General features: G+C 43.9%; 1 protein-coding gene across 1 annotated transcript in view; it reads right to left on the bottom strand.

Moving 5' to 3' along the window:
• Positions 1–385: 385 nt before the first annotated feature.
• Positions 386–19,111, bottom strand: part of SLC30A8 (solute carrier family 30 member 8) — a 31,888-nt gene continuing 13,162 nt past the window's right edge. The window contains exons 3-8 of the mRNA XM_036264371.1: positions 18,231–18,377; positions 16,012–16,165; positions 12,321–12,471; positions 10,554–10,659; positions 1,895–2,029; positions 386–534 (exon numbers count right to left, since the gene is read on the bottom strand). Of these exons, the coding sequence (XP_036120264.1) occupies positions 386–534; positions 1,895–2,029; positions 10,554–10,659; positions 12,321–12,471; positions 16,012–16,165; positions 18,231–18,377 (842 nt within the window). The remainder of the gene's footprint in view (positions 535–1,894; positions 2,030–10,553; positions 10,660–12,320; positions 12,472–16,011; positions 16,166–18,230; positions 18,378–19,111) is intronic.

Genomic DNA, 19,111 nt, shown 5'->3' with positions numbered 1-19,111 from the left:
GATGGGATTCTTTGTCTCGCCCTACATTCCTGATCAGACATCCCTGAGTTTACCTTTACCGGCTCATCCCCAGGTGCGTCACTGAAGGGCAATGAACTTTGTTCTTGCCTGTAGTTACCAACAGCTGTTATTTCAGCCCCAGTCAGGAATGGCCTACATACACATTCCTGCAACCACACAAAAGCTGATGATAATCGGCACTGACTGGCGAATCCGAATGCATCTCTTTCATGGTGGATGGAGCTAAATAAAGAAGTATAAAATGTGCATGGTACTGCATCATCAATTTCTCAAACTTCTTTCTTTGGTTCCTTATTTCTTATGTTCCAGAAACTGCAGTCACCTAGCGACCTGTGGAGCTCAGGAAGCTGACGGTGTGACTGAACTAGTCCCGGGGGGCTGCACAGCAAAGGCAGTCGGGGTCCTGGTCGGCTGGAGATTCCATCTGAATGGTGAGTGAATGCACCACGGGGAAGCTGTTGCTGAGGGCATTAGCAATCTCTCTCCGGACACGGTGGCTGTCCCAGCTGGCTGCTGTTGAAAAAGGAACCACAGTGAGACTGCCATTGATCCCACACACAAGGCGACTACTAAATCTCCAACTTCAAGTACGCTGTGAGGTGGGGCACTGCGGACCAGGCACTCAGAAGCAGCTTGGCTCTGACCATCAGCTACATCTGCACAGACAAGGCGGGGGTGGGCTGGGGGAATTCATGCAAGGGCAACAAAGTAGCCTGTCACTGTGAGAGCTTTTCCCCCGGTTTTCTCTGGGGTCTGGCACTCCTAGGAGCTACGTATAGAAGGGGAAATGAGCCCTGGAAAAAGCCAAGACAGAGCTGTTATTTCTTACACAATCTTTCTCACCAGCCCCCAGAGCCCTTAATATCTAATCAGGACCTATATCAAGGCTGGTGACAGGAGGCGGGGAGCATTTAGCGCTCCCTGCAGACTTCTCTTAGAGCAGCAACCCTCGCTCCATCTTTTCTCTTGTCCCCAAAGTTATCAGGAGGCTGTAAAGTTCCCCCCATAGTAACCTGACTACTAGATTCTTCCATTTGCAATAAAATATTGGTGTTGTGGATGCTGTAAATTCTCTGTAGCCAGCTCTGAACCTCAGCAAAGATGAGGATGTCTGAGAAAGCAAAGTCCTCAAGTGACTGTCGCCGATGTTCCTGTGCTCTGCTTCTAAGTAACTTTCTGAGTTATTTTTTAGCCACCTAATGTACCTTACTTGGCCTGAGCTGTCTCCTGAGGCAGTGAGACACCCCCCCCCCCCACTACCCAGTTTCTCAGCCCTAGGACGTATCATGGACAAAATTACCTTCTACTTGAGAAAGTCGTTTTTAGAATAAATCCAACCTGCTAAGAATGATCTCACATAGTTACAGAATTTCTAACCATCCAGTATGAAAATTCACCATTAATTTTTACTAGCAAGTTTTTTAGGTTGTTAGAACCTTAAGGATGGAACCTGTGTGTCCTTCATCTTTCTATCTTCAGTGATGGGCAAAGCATCTCATCCACAGGAGGCACTCCATGGAGATTTATTGTTGAAAGCATCCCTATTATTTAACTAACTGTTTGGGTACCAAGTCAAACAGGTGATGTCTAATTTTCTGAGCCTAAGGTCTTGAAGCTTGGGTGGCATTTTTACCCCTTTGTTCTACTCTCTACCCTCTTCAGTCAGCCTCAAGGGATGTCATCAGTATCATTGTTGCCTTGACGACATTGACAAGGGAGGTTGTTTTCAATGGCCTTTGGTAATATAAAAATACTTCACAGTTGTTTTGACAGGCAACAGACACTGAAGGCATCTCTGAAAAGAGGAGGAAAATTAGTGACTTTCCAGAACAAGGACTGAATTTTGTCCAGGGTGTTTACAAAACTCACTGACCTGCAGCAACATGCGCTGAGAGAATCACCTTGTTCATTGTTAACGACCAGATGTGCAAGCTGTGCACAGACACCACGCCGTCCACCGCTAAGATGAGCTCTCTCACATCGTTGTAGGTGAGGTTCTTTGGCACACCTGACAGAAGGAAAGAAGGCTGTTGTTATTCAACTGAGCATAGCTCATCAAGATGGCCAATTGGAACTGCAAAGTCCTCACCCAAATACCAACATGTGCCCTCTCCATTTATACTTTCTTATCCCAAATGATTCCAAATCAGATTCCATGATTGCAAAGGGTTTAGCATCAATCAGAAGTTCACAAAAAAATATTTGCAGATTTGAGTGTGTAATAATCAAAAGTGATCATCCTTCCCTTGTAGGTAGTGCATTATTAATCCAGTTGTGTTTTTCCTAATGATCCTTGCATATACTCTGGAAGCAAAATGAAATAATGTGGGATTTGGGATCAAACAATCCAGGATTAGCATTCTGGCTACAACTATTTTCAATTTACCCAAATCTTGGAACTTCTCTGATTTTTAGCATCATCTGTAAGAAAATAAAGGTGATAAGAACAATCTATTGTTCTAGAGTTCTTTGAGGAGCATATCAGAAAATAACTGCCCTTTGTAAACTGTGATGCTATAAAAATGTTAGCTACCAAACAGGTCACTTTAATGAACAGCGTTAATAGATGATTCTAACATTGTAATACCATTTTATTATTTGGTTTGTAAAAGTTGTATTAATTTAGGTGCAATAGTTAGGGTTAATGTTCAGGTCACAGTATGTAATAGTCTGACGATCATCCTTGTTTCTAAAGGAACAGTATGGAGTGGCCAGGAAGGTAGAGAGTCTGGCAGGCAGCCAATCAGCTCTTCTCTGGGGCTGAAGGAACTGGAGTGTCTCTAGCCTGCAGAAGAGCAGGCTAAGGAAATAGGATTGTCTTTTTCAAATATTGCAAAGAGTAGAGGGTACAAAACTGTGACGTTGCTTGCATTGGCTAGCTCTAAGAGGAGCCAGGGCACACCAGAAAAATGGCGGGTAGGTAAACACGGTCTCGCCTCCTCCCACAACCACATCAAAATTACAACAAAACTACAACACAACCATCATTCAGAACCACCTGACATGGAGCTGAATGGAAGTCCTACAACTACAACATTAAATAAGCAGCCACGCCCTGGCCGGTTTGGCTCAGCAGTTAGAGCATCCACCTGCGGTCCAGAGAGACCCGGGTTCAGTTCCTGCTCAGGGCACGTACCTCGGTTGCAGTTTGTCCCCGGCCCTGGTTGGGTCGTGTGGGTGGCAGCCACTCGATGTGTCCCTTTCACGTCGATGTTTCTCTCTCTCTCTCTCTCCCCCCTCTCTCCCTCCCACTCTATCTGAACAAAGAACGAAAAAACGTCCTCGGGTGAAGATTAAAAAAAAAAAGCAGTAGCCACACCGAGACTGGTAGGAGGGCGGAGGGGACGGGCTGGGCCCACACCCACGTGTGGGGATAAAAATCAGGAGGACACCTCGGCTGGGAAGGTCCTCCCTGAGGACTGAGGGGTCCCCGTCCCACACCAGGTGCCCCGCTCAGGGTTCCAGTGCCAGGAAGAGAATCCCCATCACTTCTGGCTGGAAAATCAGAGGGAACTGAGGCTCAGGGAGGCTGAGGCGGCTGGAGCCCCAGGCAGCTTCTTAAAGGGCCCGCGCACGGACTTACTCAGACCCGCTCCCTCTGAGCTTGGAGGGAAGGCAGCTTGAGGGGCACCAGAGAACAGGGAAGAACTGAGTTGTTTGGCCTCCGGACAAGGGCTGGAGGGGCTGCTTTATTCTGGACAAACATGCTGGTGAAAGCCTTGTTCCTTTGGTGACCCCCTTCCCAGGGCAGGCAGACAGCAGCCATATCTGGGACTCCAGCAACCTGGCTCTCCTGGTTGCCCCACCCTGGTGACTCCCTGAGGCCCCGCCCCACCCAACTTTCAGGCCCACCCAAGCTGTTTCCAAAGGCTTTACCATAGGATTGGCCTGTCTTGGATCCTGCTTCTGAGTTTCCTAAAATCTCTCAAACAAGCAGCATCTGGTACCTGATCCCACCAGTGCACCTGGCACCATCGGGCCAGTGGACACCCTGTGTCAACACAGCCCAGTGCACAGTAGTGGAGCTGTCAAGGTACTGGTTGCGGGAACCACAAATGGCCAGGAACCCAGCACCATCCCCCGCAACAGCAGCCCAATCAGTCAAGATGTACCCCCAGCAACAGAGACTGGGGAGCAGACATCCATCCCCAGGCAACAGAAGCACAGACGAGCAGCAGAGAACCATCTCCAAAAACTACAGCAAAGGCTGAGCAGGAGCTGAGCCCCACAGGGCAGCGGCACTCCCTGGCCGCCAGCAGTGGGACCAGGGGCTTCATAGGGCCCAGTGCAAAACTGCTGCCCACAAGAGTGGTGGGAAGCCGGTGATCCATAGGGGCCTGTGTGACCCAGTGGCCCACAAGAGTGGTGGGAAGTTAAGGATCCAGAAGAACCTGTGAGACCCAGCAGCTCAAAAGAGCGGTGGAAAGCCGGGGATCCAGAGGGGCCTGTGCAATCCAGCAACCCACAAGAGCGGGGTGGAGCCGGGGCTCCGGATGAACATGTTTGACCAGTGGCCCACAAGAGCGGTACTGAGCCGGGGCTCGAGAGGGGCCAGTCTCAGTGAGCCCCATACCTCTTGTTAAGTGGCCCCGGGCCTGGCACTAGAAGCAGCCAGCCTTAGTTCACAACTTGGTTTTCCTGGACACCTCCAAGCCCAGTACAAGAAGCAGCCATCTGCAGTTCACTTTCTAGCTTATGCCGGGTGGCCCTGGATAGAGCACAGACAGTGGCTGACCTTGCCCCAGACCTTGCACCTGGTGGACAGCTTCAGACCACATCAAAACACCACCACCCAACCACCTCCACAAGTGACACACTCAGTGAGTGGACTCAGTGGGTACCAGAGCCCTGCCGAAGTAAGTCTTGCTCTGTGTGGTGGGCCCCTACACAGCTGATCCTCCAAGGTAGTGGCTAGTGGGCACAGCCAGTCCTTGCAGCTGATCAGCCTGAGTAAACCCCTCCCACTGATGCACCAACAGCAATCAAGACTCAATTACAAGAGAAGGGTGTATAGTCCACACTAGGGGTGCACCACAAGGGCCCAGCTGGGGTTATCCGGAAGACCGTGCCACTGGATCCTACAGGACACCTGCAACAGTAGGCCACCTTATGAAGCCTACGAGGCATAGCAACTCTGCCAAATACATAGAAACAATCACAGGGAAGCAGCCAAAATAAGGAGACAAAGAAACATGTCCTAAATGAAAGAAAAAAACAAATCTCCAGGAAAAGAACTAAACAAAATGGAGATAAGCAATCTAACAGATGCAGAGTTCAGAACACAGGTTATAAGGTTGCTCAGGGAACTTGGTGAGACATCCAAGGGACTTAGTGAGACCTTCAAGGGTCTTAAGGAGACCTCTGAGGAACTTAGTGAAAACATCAACAACATAAAGAAGGACCAGTCAGAAATGAAGGATGTACTAACTGAAATAAAGAATAATTTATAGGGAATCAATAGTAGAGTACGTAAAGCCAAGAAGCAAACCATCAATTTAGAATATAATGAAGCAGAAAACATCCAACCAGAACAGCAAAAAAAGAATCCAAAAAAAATGAGCATAGTGTAAGGAACCTCTGGGACAACTTCAATTGTGCCAACATTCGCATCATAGGGAAGGATAAGACAGAGGGCAGGAAATTGAAAAACTATTTGAAACAATAATGACAGAAAAATTCCCTAACTTGGTGAAGGAAACAGACATACAGGAAGCACAGAGAGTCCCAAACAAGTTGAACCCAAAGAGGTCCACACCCAGTCACATCATCATCAAAATGCCAAAGGTTAAATACAAAGAAAGAATCTTAAAAGCAGTGAGAGAAAAGCAGTCTGTTACCTACAAAGGAGCTCCCATAAGACTGTCAGCTGATTTCTCAAAAGAAACTTTGCAGGCCAGAAAGGAGTGACAAGAGATATTCTAGGTGATAAAAAGCAATGGCCTACAACCAAGATTACTCTATCCTACAAAACTATCATTTAGAATCAGTGGACATATCAAGAGTTTCCCAGACAAGAAAAAGTCAAAGAAATTCATCACCACCAAGCCAGTATTATATGAAATGTTGAAGGGTCTTCTTGAAGGCGAAGAAGAACAAAAATATGAACAATAAAATGGCAATTAATACATATCTATCAACAATTGAATCTACAAACAAAATGAGCAAACAGAACAGAAACAAACTCTTAGATACAGAGAACTTTTTGTTGCTTGCCAGATGGGTGGTGGCTGGGGGGAACGGGTGAAAAAATGAAGGAATTAAGAAGTACAAATTGGTTGTTAGACTGATGGACCTCAAAGGGAAAGGGGAGGGAGGGTGGGATGAGATAAACCAAAGAACTTCTATGCATGTATGGACACCAATGGACACCAACAATAGTGTGGGGGAGGTAAGGGGGGGGGGGAATGGGAAGGAGGGGGTCAAGGGGGAAAAATGGGAGAAACATCTATAATACATTCAGCAATAAAGATAAGTTTAAAAAATAAATTAATGGAATATAAAATGATGTAAAAAAAATAAAAGAGGAGCCAATGTTTGGTTAGAATTGTGAAAGATATCAATTTGATAAAAAAATGATACTTTTTAAAAAAAATCAACTCAACCAGCACAACAATGGGAAAAGTCATTGGATGAATGGGTAAATCCTTATCAACTGAAGATGATCCCAAAAGAATGCTGTAGAAGAGATTTTTAAGGCTGACCACCTTCCAGCCTCTACTTCAATCTATATACCTGGTGTGTTTGTTAGAAATAAACATGTCTCAGTTGCATTCTCGACCTCCTGAAGGAAATTTCTGTGGATGAGGCTCTGAAATCTACATGCTTCCAGAGTGGTTCTCAACCCTGGGTGCACATTAGTATCACTGAAGGAGATTTTAAAAATCCTGATGACCAGGTTACACCCAAGATCAATTAAATCAGACTCTCTGGGGATAAGATCCTGCACCAGTATTTTCATAGTTCATTTGCTGACTCGCACACACCGGCAAGGCGAGAACCATTGCACTACTATTTATAAGCCACTGGACAGTGCTTCTACTTTGTAGCGGTTCTTCAGCTTGGCTACCTATTAGAAAACATCAAAGCCAGTCCCCACCCCAGTCAAAAATATGAGAATCTCTGGGTATAGGACCTGGACATAAGTATTTTTTAAAAAGTTTCCAAGATTGTCATGAGCCGCTAGTCAAGAAGCATTTCAGGGCATCCTTAACCCTCCTTTTTCAGGATTTAAGAACCTTGTTCATGATGATTTTTCTCCTTAGGGCTAACTTACAATTCTCTACAGCTTGAATTTAGTTGACTCCCACTTCATATTGTTTCATGGATGTAGAAAGAACTGGTTGACATGTAATTTTACTGAATGAGCTCAGGGCAGCAGAAACAAAGTAAAGGGGTTTTGTCTCAGATTAGCAACAAAATGTGTATGGAGTCATGGATAAAGTTGTTATATGTTGTAATAATAATAACAATATTGCTTTATTGAAAACCTACAACAGCTCAAGGTTTGTGCCAACCACTTTATTTATAGTGATTATCTTATTTTAATATTTACAAAAACGTTAAGAGCTAGTTATCAATGTTACAATTCCTATTTAACTGGCGGAGAGGAAATTTGGAGACAGGGAGGTTAAAAAGCATTGCTAAATCCACATAGATGAATGGGGTGTGGGAGCCTGAAGTTCATGCTCTGAGAGTGTGGTGTAAAGCTAGACTCTAGGTATGGCAACCCAAAGTTCACTGACATGCCTAGTGCGTCATCTCTGGGGAGTTTCATTTGGCTCTTGGAAGACCTGCTATCATCGTTCATCTAGGACCCTTAAGATGAAGTCATGATCCCATTACTTTTTGTCTCTATTGCCTCATTTATCTCTTTACATTTATGAACAGCAGAAGTCCACTATTATTTATTTTACTCTATGAAATAATGTCGGCAAGCATGAGGCCATGCTCCCACTGACCTCAATGCTCCATCACATTCTAGAAACCATTTTTCCCCCTAGGGAGAGCCTGCAAATATACTAATGCATCCAGAAAAATGCTCAAATTAGTGGTTAAAAAATAATTTCCCAGATTAATAAATATATGAAAAAATCACTCAATGTCACTCAATTAAAGAACTGTATTTGGCCCAGCTGGTATGACTCCATGGTTGGGCATCGACCCATGCACCAAGAGGTCACCACTTTGATTCTCAGTCCAGGCACAGGCCCAGGTTGTGGGCCCGATCCCCAGTGAGGGGCATGCAGGAGGCGGCCAATCAATGTTCTCAATCATCAATGTTTCTATATCTTTCCCTTTTCCCTCCTCTCTTTCTGAAATCAATAAAGAAAAAAATTTTTTTTAAAGAACTGCATTTAATAAAATAAAATATTTCACCTGTAGATTAGAAAAGAATCATCAGTTTGGTAATACCCAATGGTGGTGAACATGTGAGGAGATGGGCACTGTCTTATTCTGTTGGCCAAAAAAAATTAATATAGCCCCGGCCAGTTTGGCTCAACGGTTAGAGCGCCGGCCTGCGGTCCGGAGAGACCCGGGTTCGGTTCCCGCTAAGGGCACGTACTTCGGTTGCAGTTTGTCCCCGGCCCTGGTTGGTTGTGCGGGTGGCAGCCACTCGATGTGTCCCTTCACATCGATGTTTCTCTCTCTCTCCCTTCCTCTCTCTCCCTCCCACTCTATCTGTATAAAAAATGGAAAAATATCCTCGGGTGAGGATAAAAAAAAAAAATTTAATATAGTATCTTTGGTAGAAATGGCAATATCTGTCAAACCTTAAAATGCACAGAACTTCTGAAACAGAAATAACATTTCTAGGAATTATTCCACAGGTATATAAATGCTAAAATTATATATGTATAAGAATGTTAATTAAACCATTGTTTGTAATGCCCATCAATAAGCAAGTACATGGCTACAGTGGAATACTTTATAGCTATGTAAAAGAATGGGGAGTTTCTATGTATATACTAATAGGAAAAGATCTCCCAGTGAACAAATCAAGTGCAGAACAGAATAAGTATCAATCCAGAATCCCATTTGTTTAAAAAATACATACATACACACACACTATACATATATTATATATATGGTCTACATTATATATATATATACACACACACATATTTATACACATATATTTATATGTGTGTGTGTGTATATCTATACATAGTTATAGTTATCTTTTGAAAGATATATGTCAACTTATTAGTAGGTGTTACCCTGATAAATGGGACTGAAAATCCAAAGGTGAAAAATGGAGAGACTTAAAATTTATTTTCTGCCTTTGCATATTATTTTAAATTTTTACCAAACATAAGTATTATTTTGTGCCAACCTAATTTGAAAACCTCATTTATGAATTGAGCATCTATCAGATAGGAATCGCCTGACAATTGTAATAATTAAATGAAAGAAGAACAGTAATCAGCAGAGAGCATCACACTGAGAGAAGGGAAGTGGAATGCAGTCATCTCAGATTGTGCGCCAACCTGTCCTTTATCCCTCCAAGTCACCAGTGCCATGGCAACAATAGCGGCAGCTCAGCAGTTGGCTCTCGGGGAAGGAAATGGATGTTTTTGTGACTTGACAAACCAAATATTGTCATCTCCACGGGGAGGAAGTTCACGTGTCACTCGGTGACGTTTGACTCCATTTTGTTTCACTATTGTCAACAGTTACAGTGCCCATTGAGGACAAGGACCCTTAAACACAGCCTTGGCAGTGAACACTGAGCCAACCTGAGCTGTTTCGAAGGCAACTGCTCTCTGAAGCTGTGTATCCCTTCTATCAAAATGTGCTAGACAAAAAAATGAAAAGGTCAGCTGATATCCAGATATTTTTGACCATCTGAATGTTTGATATGATGCAAAGCTCTGGCTCTGCTAGAACTCTCTGGGTGCCGTCCCCAGCTCCCTCCTGCAGGAATCTCTTAAGTGGTATGAAAAGACTAGTCCAGCTGTTCTCCAAGTGTGGTTCCCAGAGCAGCAGCAGCTGCATCTTGTTAGAAATTCAAATTCTTAGGGCCCACTCGGGACCTACTGTCTCCGGAACAGTGGCAGTGGGCCCAGCAATATGTGTTGTCACAAACCCTCCAAGTGATTCTGACGCCACTAAAGTTGGAGAACTGGTGGCCGAGTCTAGCAAGGGTTTTGGGCAAGCCCTTCAGAATAGTTGCAATGCTGCCCGAAGGACAGATCTACATGCCATCTTTCCTGGGTCTTATCCACACATTTAGGGATAAACTGATATCTTTACAATAACTTCCTCCATGTTTACCCTTAGTGTTTGCACATACTGTCTCTACACTGAGCCATATCATTTAATGGTGGCTGGAGGAAAAATAGAAGCCGAAACTTGTTTCTTGTTCCCATACGAAAGAAAATCATCATATTTGTTTTCCCCCAAATTCCTTATCAGTTTAAATGTTCTTCGTGAGGCATATTAGCAACGTGTGTGCGTTGAGGCGGTGCCCTGCTGTAGACACAGGGAAGAGAAACCATGGATTCCAGGACTAGTGATAAAATCACTCCTACCTTCCATGAGTAAGACAGAGAAGTCCTTTAAGATGGTGACGGTGCTGGCCAAAACCAGGACGGAAAAGACAAATGTGCAGATGGGGTCGGCCATTTTATAGTCTGGCTGGAAAATACAGGGGCTTTGGTTACTGAATGTGTCCCTCCTTTGCAGAAAGTCTGATGAATACATCACATAAACGTCCCATTTCCTTCCCTCTCCCTCACCCCTCCACCAGCCTCCCCGAACACTTGACATCCAACTCAGAGACAACGCTTCCTGAAGACTCCATCCTTCTTTCCTGCTTTCGACTGCCAGAGACAGGAGAGAGACTGCAGGATGCGCTCCCCAGCACTGAAGGAGTAAGGGAAAGATACCCTGGAGTGTCGTCTCGAGAGGCCTGAGTGAACTGCCCTGAAATTACTAGACATGCAGAGGGTGAGATGAACTGATTTGCACGATGCTCAGTGACTCTTCAGCCTTCATTACGATGAGAAGACAGACTGTTGTCTGCTCGGCTGACCAAGGTGCAGCTGGAGTTCGGTCTTGGCAGACTGGGTTAATTTCTCTCCCCCCGCCCAAGTAGGGCACCTCCTCGAGGCAGGCATCTTGGATACAGTCCTAAGAGTACGAGCTGAGGCCTCATTTCTGGCCTCCCTCACCACTGGAGCCCTTAGCCTCCGGGTGAAACACCTGCTGTTCTGCCTCTGCTGCAGCTTCGTGCCGCAGAGAAGTCTACCTAATTATCGCTGAGAAACTCGGCATCAGCCTAACCTTTACAAGTGTACTCTCCAACCCGACTAAGCCCTTCAACGCAGAACTATTTTGCCTTAGACTTAGAGCGTTTGGTGAGCATTTGCTCACCTGAGTTCAGATAGGTTTTTGTAATTTGTACTTACATGTTTTTATATTTTAGTAAAACTAATGTAGAATCCCTGCTAATTGGTCAATCGTGATGCGAACAGAGACAAATGTTTTTCTGCTTCATTACCCCCACCTCCACTCCAACCCCCCCATTCATTCTCAGTACTACCAAATAGACATCTGCAGTGAATATTTCCTTGGGGTCAAAGGCCCACCCAGATCCATTTCCACTTTCTATCAATACCCTGACTTTGGGGAGAGAAGGTGCCTCTCCCCCAGTGTGAGTGATATTGGTGGGACAGTCATTCGGGTATTCCACCCTCCCTGAGCCAAGTAGTACACGCAGCAGGTAGAAGACCCAAGCTAGGTCAATTAGAGTCCCTTTCCCAGAAATATGAATCTTCAGCATAATGACAAGAAACAAACAAACAAAAAAAGGTTGAGTCATATTCATTTCAGCTTGGTGTCTGGGACAGAAGTTGGCTAATGTCTGAAATTAGATATCAAAATTCAAAATTCACCCTTATCTGTACCTTGATCTGGGAGTAAATCCAATGAATTTCAGCAATAAGTTCTTTTTTGCTTAAGTGAGCTAGAGATTTTTTTTCTGTTGCTTACAACCCAAGATTCCCTAAGGTATGCATAATTCTATTGCGGTCCCTGCTGACCCCATGACAAAAGGAACTTCTTTCTTAAAAGACTGGAAGCCCTACAATTAAAGACACAGCTCTTAGGAATTTGGGAAGTCTAAGGTTTCAGGCTTTGAATGTTTGTTTGTTTGTTTGTTTGTTTAAAATTTGAACAATAGTTTGCTTAAGCAAACAAAGTCTCTCCACCCTTGTTTAAGTTAATTTTGGAGGACCCACTTCTATACTACTTGATCTATAAAATTATTATGACAGTGAGTTAAATCAAACACTCACCTTAAAGTAGATAACCAGTGCACTGGTTAACACACTGATGCTCTGAAACAGATCGCCGAGAGCGTGCACAAAAGCCGCTCTGACACTGGCATTCATTTGCGCATCCTTGTGATTGTGGCCAGAGTGTCCTTGGTGCAAAATCACACTTAGTCTGAAAGAGAAAACAATGTTCTCAGCCCACACGCTATTAACCCTTAAAAATCTATGTGGTGTAATGGAAGAGTTAACAGTAGCACATATGATCCAAACTGACAGGGAATTGAAATGTTAATGTTTAAAGATATACTCTTTCTGACCAGTTTTGAACACAAGTGGGTCATAGCATTTTAAATGTTTCACACGAGGGCAGGCAACAAAGACTCGCCTCGGTTTTCCCTTCCATCTACCTAATGCTACTGTTTCACGTGAAAACTGGAAAACATCACTTCTTTGGTGAAAGCCAAGTATTTGACAATGAGGAGGGGAAATATCATTTATTGAAGGTCTACTGAACGTCGGGCACTGAGCTAGGGTTAACGCTGAGCGTTGGTGGGAGCTTAATTAAATGTACTGGTTTCAAGTGCAAACAGCAGCAGAAAGGGATAAAACAAAACAAGCAGTGAACTTCATCAGGGTGGGTGTTTTTTAAATCTGTCATTTTACTTACTTTTATTCATTTACAAGAGAATTGGAAATTTGAATAATTTTCTAATGGCTGATGATAACCATACTGTGCTTCAGTATACGTTGCTATTTATCCAGAGACTAAAATATACTGAAATATTATAAATGTGTATATATATATAATATTTCAAAATATAACATTTCACATTCAAATCAAAGAGTTAAACAGGTTAAATAGTAGCCATGATAATTTATGTACCTGATTCGATTTATCTACAGTTTCAAGAGGTATTAGACCAAAGGTAAAATGAGAACTTTTTATTGATGGCCCACAAGGAGTATTTTCTGATAGCCAACAAGGAGAACTTTTTCTGTGTATTTTGTAACAAAGGTCTAAAAATTTATTGCTTAATACCATGTATCCTTATTTTCAGAAAAGTGTCTGTCAAATCTCAGGCCATCATCACAAAGTGAACTGATTGCTATCCACCAGAATTTGCTTATTACATAATGTACACTTTTAGATTGTCAGAGTTTGGGCAGAAATATACCCTCAATTAGGAGTTACCATTTAAGGGTCTCCAGATAGTTAATAGACTCTCTTTCTAGGTCTGCCATGTGTGCTCATCACATTGTCATTCATTCTTTCACTCATTTTATTAAAAAATAAAATAAAATAAAACTACTTAGGGACCCAATGTCAGGCATTGTTGAATGTTTGGGGCATAAAAGGGAGTAAAAACAGACATAGCCCCTCCCATTGTGGCTATGAGTACGAAGGAGATGTAGAGAATTAGAAAAGACACATACACACACACACACACACACACACACCCCCATGGAAAATTGTAATGATAAGTCTACTAAGAGCTGTACCAACAGAGGATCAAACAAAGAAGTCTGATTTAGTTAGCAGGACAAAGCAATTGAGTTGGATTTGAAAGGTTAGAGTTAAATAAGCTAGGAGGGGAGGAACTGTTCAGGCAGAGAAAATTTAGTATGCAATAGCCTTAAGGCTCTATCAATAATTGTCATCCTCGAATCCCTTTGCAACCTGTATTACAACTTTCTGTCCTGATTTTGAGTCTCCAAGGAATAGATTTATTCCCAAATTGCGGCTCTGATATCTCTATTCAGACAGCATAGCCTGTAGCTGCACTTGAACCCTGTAACCCCAGTTCTGGGAGAAAACATTCTAGTCATTCAGTATCCTCATCCAGTAATAGCTACCTGCTCACACAGGGAAGTCGATGCTTTTCAATTCCCTTGACTTTCTGAGCACCTGAAAATTAAAGTCAAAGTTCAGAAGCAGCTGAACTAAAAAGAAAATGTGGATGGTATCTGTTTAGAAAGTTGGACTCAATCATCGAGGTCCAGATTCATGTGGTAGTTAGCTAGGGGTACCCTTCATCTTTGTGTAGCATCAACACAACCTATGTGACATGTGACTTGGGAAATTATTAATATTTTTATTCTTCCTGCTACCTTGTGAACATATTGTTCTCCTGTGCAAAGATGATGTTATTGACCCCCAGTCAGCAAGGACATGTGTCTTGTCTCCTAGTGGTGATAGATTTGCATTGATCTCTCAATGCCAATGTGAAATCACCATTCTTCTATCATTGTCATCTTCACTTTCATGTATAAAGCTATTGCAATGTGTCACATTATATTGTAAGATAGACAAATAAGTGATGCATAGTGTATGAGTTTCTTATTGCTGCTATAACAAATTACCACAAGCCTTTCCAGCTTAGAGCAACATAAATTTATTCTTACAGTTCTGGAGGTTAGAAATCTAAAATGGATCATGCTCCTTCTGGAGTTGCTAAGGGAGAATATATTGTCTAACCTTTTCCAGCTTCTAGATGTCACTTACATTCTTTGACTCCAGGTCTCTTTCTTTATCTTCAAAGCCAGCAATGCAGCATCTTCTCTTCTCTCTGACTTTATACTTCCCTTTTGTAAGGACCTTTGGTTTGCATTGGGCCTATCTGAATAATCCAGGATAATCTCCCCATGTCAAGATCTAGCCTTAACTTAATCACATTTTTAAAATTACTTTTACCATGTAAGTTAACACATTTAGAAGTGCTACGCATTAGAATATGGAAATTTTGAGGGGCCATTATTTTCTCTACCACAGATGACAGACAGAGAGATAGATGCAGTTTTAAATAGGATTGTCCAGAATCAGAATGTCAAATGGGAAGGGACAAATTGACCAAAAGGATCAAAGCCCTGGCCTTAAAACCACATTGTCATAAGCAACCAAGTAGCTCATTCAGAGAAGAGCGGACAAATATGACAATGATCACATATCCCATAAGAATGATGTAAGACTACCTGGTTAAGACATGAAAAAACAGGTAGAAAATAAAAAGAGGGTTTAGCTAACATAGCTTAAGGAAGAATGTTCGTGTATTCAAAATACTGCAAAGAAACTGTAGAGTTCTTTTGAGAGAAATAAATTCTGTTATTAGTTCTGTTAAAATATATGAAACTAATGACCATTTTATGGTGATGTTGCAAAAGAGAATTCAAAAGTAGAAAGGGGGCTGAAGTAAATAAAATTTAAGATCCCTTCCCGCCCAGCTCCCTGGAAACCCATATGTTCCTGTGATAAAAACGCACGAGGAGTAAGTCCCATGGGGAACTATCAATATGCATGAGAGAGCAGAATGGCTAGGACTCCATTCTGACTGTGGTGGGTCTAGATTCCTATTCTGGCTCCACACCAATTCATTGGCAATTCATTTTACTGCACTGAGCTTCAGTTTTCTGATCTGTGAAGTAAGGGTGTTGTGAACATTGAGCTTGATGATGTAGTTCAAAAGATCTTAGCACAGTCCCTGACACATAGAAAGCATTCAAGATGGTAGCTATTAGAAGCCAATATTAAAATACTGGAACCAGCACAACCAACCTTAGCTTTAGTCGTAGAGCCATTTGAACACTCTGTCAGGTCTCTGCCATCCTCACAAGTGGAGGAAGTAAACAAAAACAAAAAGTAACAATAAGAACAAACACATCTGTGTCCATACAGGGTTACAGACAAGCTTCATGAGCAGTGTGCCGGGTGACTTACACAATGTTGGCTGCCACCGCACAGCCTGAAACGATGATCATCACAGTGGCCTGGATCTGGTAATCTGGGTAGAGCAGGCGCTCACACGCCAGGTACACCAACACACCGGTCACTGCCCAGACACCTAGGATGGACAGCAGGGCACCAAGGATCTCTAAGGACGCAAGCACACAGATGTCCATACACAAAGAATGTATGAATCATTTTCACATCCCCAAGAGTCATAAGACATTACTGAAGCTTCAAACTAGTTCGCTCTGATTCACAAAGCAAAACTTTGGGAGGATTTTAGCCCTAAGACAAGGTACTTTTATGTTGCATTTATAGTGACATGAGTTCGTTGGGCTCCAGGTTACTCAGTAATTCGCAGCAAAATTTTAAAGCATATTAATTGTTGCCTAGCCTCGCTGTTTTCTCTGGGGATTTTGATTTAAGCAGGTGCTAAAATGATTGGAACTTATTAGGAGATGAAATAATGACACACAAAGAGCAAAAGGTACTTAGAAACTCTTAATTTGGCCATAAAACGTTGATGATGTGCCAGGAACCAGTGTCTTCTGTGGATTAAAACAGTAAAAAGGGAAAGCTTCAGGGGGTACTTGGAAAATGAGTTTCATTTGCTAACCCAACATACCGTAAACACAGAGGTGAGCTCAGAGGTATACCAGCACTCTAAATGTACTTTAACAGCAACAGTAAGGAAAAGAAACATCAGAATGCAACATTTACATTAACATTTAAAGATGAGATGTTGTTCAATCTGCCCACTGAGTAAAGCATGGCTCTCTTAGGACTTCCCTAACACCTCACCGTGATCTGTAACTCAGCCTTGGACATGGATTCTGAAAGCCCTACAAGGGTCTGGAAACATGCAATCAGTCAGGGGTCAAGCACATTCCATAATTCTGACCACCCCCCACCCCCCAAAGCAGGGCACTGGAACGTGTTGTTTTCTCATTATGGGAAGAGTGTTTGCCAGACTTGAGTCACTTGCATCCAGTGGTCATGATTTTCACCACAGCCACCTGTCTCACTGGACACGTAATGTTCTGTTTAAAGAAATCCACTTTTTATACTTAGCGTCTTTCTGAACAGAGTCACCCATGAAATTACGTGTAATGTTCTGGTTGGTTTCCACCTCTCTGTTGGTAGTGGTACTGCCTGATACAGTAGCCATCCGCCACCTGTGGCTGTTCAAATGGAATTAAGTAAAACGAGGAATCCGGTTCTTCAGTAGCACCAGCCAAGTGTTGGAGTGGTCTGTGGCCACACCATACACTATGTTACAGAACATCTCCCTGGAAGCAGAGTCCTGTTGGGCAGCACTGGTCTTCTGGCCTGTCAGTCGATGCTCATGGACATCCACGCCAGGACGAGAAAGTAGGAGCAGGATTTTAATTCTGAGTCCTTCCCGTGCTTACACAACAGCTCTGCCCAACAGTATCAGAAAGCGTAAAAGTTCAAGTGATGTATACAGACGGAAGGTGAGTGCTCCGCTGAAAGTACACCTATTCCGAGCATTGCTCTGCTGGGGGACCGGGAAAGCGCCTTCAGATCACATTGTCACATTGTCACTAACTCTTTCTGTTGGTGGTTACTGCCTCTCTCCCTCTCACTGAACGTTAAAGGAACACAATTCAAAACACCCGTGATGATAAATTGTGTAGTATGGAACAGAGCTTTGTAAGCTTGCAAAACTGCTGTCCACCGATACCCGTCCGCAGCTGTGGTCTGTGTCTGGCAACTTTCAGCAAAGCTCAGCCACATCAGCGTGGCCACCGCCCCTGCCCGCCCTCAGCTCTCCTTCACCTCCTGTTCCTGACGCCCTGTGAGAAGTTCTTCCATCTCTGCAGCTTGTCTGTGCGGCCTGTGCCTTAGTTCGCCAGATGCTGGGAGCCTCACCCCACCTTCTCTCCCAGATGCAGAGTGACTGAATGAGTGCTAGGCTGTCACCGCACACTGAGACCCTAGAGCCGGGGTGGCTGCCCGAGTGATGCCTGTGTTCCTGATGTCCTGGCGCCCCCCTGGAGCAGGGGTAGCTTGAGTACTCTGGATTTCAGCTGAATTACCATTGAGAACACACGTTCCCACCTCCATGTCTATTCTGTTCTGTGCACTGGAGATGGGCCTCTGAGTGATTTCCGAACAAGGCTTTGCTTTGTCCCTTGGTTCGACTCTGAGACACGACCCGCCAACAACGCTCCCCCCATGAACTGTACCTGCTCGGTGCCATCCGAATGTGAGCCGCTTGGAGGGAGGCTTTGAGGACAGCCACAAGGAGAAGAGGCTGAGCAGAAAACTGGTCAGGTCAATGAAGAGGTGGGTAGCGTCTGTGGCGACAGCAAGACTCCCAGCAATGTGGCCGCCTAAGGGGTACACAATGTCGCACGGGGTTAGGGCCCCAGAGTACATCTAGAGGCATATGCATACTAACCAGAGATGGGAAATGTCACAGACTCCCAGAGAGATGAACATCTATTCAATCCACCTCTTCTTCCCAGTTTGACAAGTCAACAAACTAAGACCCAGAGAGTGGGTAGGATTTGAACACGTAGAAATGAATTTCAAGGGCAAGGCTATTCCTAGGGGGTAAAAGGTACAGAGATTGGAACGTGGGGGGCATTCTTGGAGACCATCCCTGTCATAAGGGCATAAGGCTTCAGAAGGGGCAATGCCAAAAGGTGAAGCTGGAGAAGAATAGGCCAGATTCGAGAGGGTCTCACATTCCAAACCAAGGACCTGGGCTTTTGACTGTAAACAGATGATACAATGGCCCACAGATGTGTGTGTGTGTGTGTGTGTGTGTGTGTGTGTGTGTTTGCCTTGTTATTTTACCACAGTCCTTACCACTTATTTCTTCTCTACTAATTTGTATCAGCCACCTGAGTTCGAGACCCCTGTTATGAAAAGTGGGGGACGGGAAGGAGGGAGGGTAGGCACCTTCCAGCGGGATTTCCAAGAGCAACAATCCAGTAAAGCACAGGAAGAGAACCCAAGCGATGGAGCCCTGCCTGGCTTTTCTTTCCATCTCTTGTTCTTTTTTGAGAAAAGACCTCCAGCCTCGATCACTGAAGCCAAAGGGAAACCTTGTCTCTTCCTT

Source organism: Molossus molossus, unplaced genomic scaffold, assembly GCF_014108415.1.
Source record: "Molossus molossus isolate mMolMol1 unplaced genomic scaffold, mMolMol1.p scaffold_m16_p_16, whole genome shotgun sequence".
NCBI classification, from domain to species: domain Eukaryota; kingdom Metazoa; phylum Chordata; class Mammalia; order Chiroptera; family Molossidae; genus Molossus; species Molossus molossus.
This window is presented reverse-complemented; position numbering and strand designations above follow the sequence as displayed.